The 4,478-nt window shown below is 37.8% G+C and overlaps 1 protein-coding gene across 1 annotated transcript; it reads left to right on the top strand.

Annotated features, from left to right (window-relative positions):
* Positions 1–394: 394 nt before the first annotated feature.
* On the top strand, positions 395–2,978 carry LOC133873916 (ADP-glucose phosphorylase). The gene is made up of 3 exons (XM_062311718.1): positions 395–975; positions 1,453–1,743; positions 2,451–2,978. The coding sequence occupies exons 1-3, from the start codon at positions 493–495 to the stop codon at positions 2,709–2,711; spliced, it is 1,035 nt and encodes a 344-aa protein (XP_062167702.1). The 5' UTR covers positions 395–492; the 3' UTR covers positions 2,712–2,978.
* The last annotated feature ends 1,500 nt before the right edge of the window (positions 2,979–4,478 follow it).

Below are 4,478 nucleotides of genomic sequence, written 5' to 3'. Positions count from 1 at the left end.
TTACTCCAAAATAATCGGGCATTATAATTGCATTTAAACATAATGACGTCAACATGTCACTGGCTTGGCACGTCACCTTTTGACAGCATTGCTATTGTGCACCTCGGTCGAACAAACTTGTGATTGATCACTATTTAATTTTAATAAATTGATGATTTTAAAAGACACATAATTATTAAAATGACACAAAAATAACAAAAAGTGACTCATAGAATTATTATTCCTTAAAGCCATTTATCATTTGCCTTTGCTACCTTAATAAAGTCTTAACATTCAAAAATTTTCCTATTATTTTTACCTTTTTTCACGGACATTCGTTGCCTCGCTGGCTTAATCTGACCGCGAGATCAACTCTATCTCTATCATCATCATATAAACAAAAACTGAGTAAACATTACTATCTAACCATTAAGCAAAGTTGGTCGCCAAAGTCCTTGGAAGTTGGAACAAGACAAAACAAAACAACACAAAAATCAGACCAAACAAAAGACCATGGCTTCGCCACAGGGTCGGAGCCCCGAGCTGAGGAAGGACTCGGTGACGAAGCGGTGGGTCATTTTCTCGCCCGCCAGGGCCAAGAGACCCTCCGATTTCAAGGCAAAATCACCCACCACCCAAAGCAAACAGCAGCAGGAGTGCCCCTTCTGCCTCGGCCACGAGCACGAGTGCGCCCCGGAGATCTTCCGGGTCCCGTCGAGCTCCGGCCCGGCCTGGAAGATCCGGGTCATCGAGAATCTTTACCCGGCTCTCAGCCGCACTCTCGATGGCCCCTTTGCCCAAAACCATAACCCTAACGCTAGCGGTAGTGGTGATCAAGTTTTGGGAGGGTTTGGGTTTCACGACGTGGTAATTGAGAACCCGGTTCACTCGGTTCAACTTTCGGATCAGTCGCCTCAGGAGCTCGGTGAGGTTCTTCTTGTCTACAAGAAGCGGATCCAGCAGCTTGCCACCTACGATTCCATCAAATACGTGCAGGTTTTGGCCGTGCTTCAAATTTTTCAAATTTTGGAGATTGATGGGTTTGCAATTTTTGTGTGCGCGTATGTTTGAGTTGATTTTTTTGTTTTTGTTTTCGGAATTGGGTCTGTGTGAATTTTCTGTATGTATAAATAACTATATATGAGCCGTGGCTGAATTCTATCTCTGTATGTCTTTATGGATGTATGCGATTATTGGTATGCAATTTTTGCGTGTCTGAGTCTCTTTTTTGCTTGAATTAATCCGATTATTGTTTTTGTAATTGGGTTTTTTGCATGAATATTCGGTGTATGAAACTCCTGCTTTTTGAAAGCACATATAAATAAATAAATATTTTAGCAAATGAGCTGTAGCTGTCAGTTGAATTGTATGTATGCGTCTATGGGCATGACAACTAGGTTTGTGTATATTTTTATGTGCTTTTGCAATAGTACACAGCTTAATCTGATAGGGGTTGGGTTTTATTGATTGAAGGTGTTTAAAAACCATGGTGTTTCAGCTGGGGCGTCTATGAGCCACTCTCACAGTCAGATCTTGGCTCTTCCAGTTGTTCCTCCCACTGTTTCTGCCCGACTTGACAGTGCGAAGGAGTTTTTCCATGAGACTGGGAAATGCAGTATTTGTGAAGTACGAGTGGAGGGCCTCTTGATTGATGAATCTTCCCATTTTATTTCCGTTGTTCCTTTTGCTGCTTCGTTTCCTTTCGAGATATGGATTATTCCCCGTCATCACTCCTCTCATTTTCATGAACTGGATGGTGCAAAGGTAATAATTAATTGCCCTTTTGGTTTTAGTTATTTTGCAGCTCCATATTTGGGTCAATATAAGCTTGAGTTAAGTTGTATGACTTGGTCTAGTTGAAGAACTTAATCAATATGTGCACATAATGCTATTATATTTTTTTATTCGAAAAAAAAAAAATGGAAAGAAAGAAAGAGAGTTACTCTAAATATCTTGGGTGACGTCTTGGAGGGTTGGTCAATTTGGCAGTGCAACATGTTGATTTTTTTTTTTCCTGAGCGGACATGTTGATAATTATTGGTTGAAGAACATTGCTAGCAATTGTTATATTGATAATGGGGGAGAAAATACTTGAAAAAGTTCATTTGAACATTAGGGCTAGGGGGGAAAGACATCATAAATAAAATCTTTAAACAATTGCAGCTATACTAGGAAGCTAGTGATTTGGCTTCCATGTAGTTGTATGCTTCTAGATATATGGTAATTGTTGCTTGCTCTTCTTATCATAATGAAAGTAAGGGATACATAGTCATTAGCTGGAGGAGTTTGCTGCCTATACCCTTTTTCATTGTTTACTAAAGAGTTCTGCATGTTTGCTTATCTGTATTGGGAACCTGGGTAAATTATATACTAAGCTTGTATCATAGTTTCAGGGCCCTGCCATAGCTCCTGATATGTAGCTTCTTCCTGATTATCTTGACACATCCTCTTTTTGGTGTGCACTTCTGCAGGCAGTTGACCTTGGTAGTTTACTGAAACTCATGCTCAGGAAGATGTCATTTCAGTTGAACGATCCACCATTCAATTTTATGATTCACACTTCACCACTTCAGGTTCCCGATTCGCAGCTACCTTACATTCATTGGTTTTTACAGATAGTTCCTCAACTAGCCGGGGTAGGGGGGTTTGAAATAGGAAGTGGGTGTTATATAAATCCTGTATTTCCAGAGGATGCTGCCAAAGTTCTGAGGGAAGTACATATTCCAGAATAGGGAAGTAGCACAATAACAATAGCCAGTTATTAAAAATAATTTAATGGGAGAAGAGTCTTATTCTGTCTGAGGGAGTCTGCCATTGATTTTGTATCAATGGCCCCATTTGTTTTTGTTATCTCATGTTATCCCATGTCTTGGGCCTTCTCATATGACTTTATAGTCCAATGCATATGTAAAGAACTATATAGCTACAATTCAGACCCTGACAGAAAGTCTGGGAACTGGTGTCTTGAATGATAATGATAATTTCAATGTTTTATATGAGGATAATTGTATTTTTTTTTGGTCCTTTGGTAAGTTAAGTAGTTTTGAGGAAAATGTGCCATGAATCATGCATGGCATTTTGGATACCAATTCTCGTATAGGTGTAATTCAAAGTCTAATTTCGGAAATGAGAAAGAAAGGTTCAGCAAAAAAGAAAGGAAGGAATTAGGACACTTCCCCATGTGGATCCAATTTTACCACCTTTGTGGTGCTCATGATGATGTTTTCTGTGCAGATTAATTCTTGTTGTCCCAGTTAGTGGTGTTTAGAAAAGAAAGAACTGTTTTCTTCTAAAAGAAGTGTTTGACTTGATCAGTTGATTGATTTCCCTTAGGCAGCCTCGTCTCCGACACCTTTCCCTTAAAGGGTGATACCATAATCGAGTAATAAGAACTTAAAAGAAGACAAACCTAATCGAGTACTTTTTAATTCATTTGGGGTCTTTCGCTTAGCGACTCGGTGAGTACTGAGTTAATTATTATTATTTTTTTAATTGTGTTTTAAAAGAATTTTTAAAGAGCTGAAAAGTAATTTTTTTTATTTTTATTTTTTTAGTGGGGCTTAAATTTGAAAAGAGTTATTTGTGGGGTTTATATAGAAAGAGTAATTATACTTTTTACGCCTATTTATCGTACCAATTTTATATAGGCGCGTAATGTGTTTTAAGTAGTTTTTTTTTTTTTTTTAAGTGATTGACATGGAAAGTTATTTAAAATGCATCATGTTAGTCAATGTAAAATAACTGTGAAGAGTAGCATAATTCTTATAAAAAAATAAAAAACTATTTTGCAAGCTTTTTAAAAAGTGTTTTAGTTTTTAAACTATTTGGTAAATTTTTCAAACACAAGTAGATCAACTATTCCATGGTTTAGATTTGATTTTACAAATCTAATAGTATATATGTTGTTACATAGTGAATATGTTGTTATGTCATTTAATTTTTATTTTTTTAAAAATGATGTGATTCTATATACCATTAGGCACAACAGAACAAAATTTAAATAATGAATTAATTGTACATTTTTTTGAACAAATATCATGTGCTATTATAAATTCTGCAAATCATACATCTTGGGAAATAAAGGGACAGGACCCCCTTACACTCTAAGCCATAAGGATCTGACTTAAAAAACAGATGTCTGAACAGAAACATCAAACTTTACTAGAATTACATTTGAGCATATCTTACATTAACGCTCACTCTCAAATAAAAGATGGCCGGTCTAGCATCTAGCCAACAAAAATTTCAATAAAATCTGAGTAATACACAGGCAGACTGTACATGAGAGAACAATGGAATACACAACAACACAAAGCAGAAAAACCAAAAACAAAGCTGCCGGCAGAAGAGACTGAGGCGGACTCCATCGGAGACGGCGGCGCGTGGAGGACACGCGCCATCACCAATACCACCCAGCCGTAGATCAGCCACCGTAGCCCCCGTCCCCATCGAGCACGGCCAGAAAATGGCGAAGCGTGGCCATCACGCGCGCCAAAAGA

This window comes from Alnus glutinosa, chromosome 7 (genome assembly GCF_958979055.1).
Source record: "Alnus glutinosa chromosome 7, dhAlnGlut1.1, whole genome shotgun sequence".
Lineage (NCBI taxonomy): Eukaryota > Viridiplantae > Streptophyta > Magnoliopsida > Fagales > Betulaceae > Alnus > Alnus glutinosa.
This window is presented reverse-complemented; position numbering and strand designations above follow the sequence as displayed.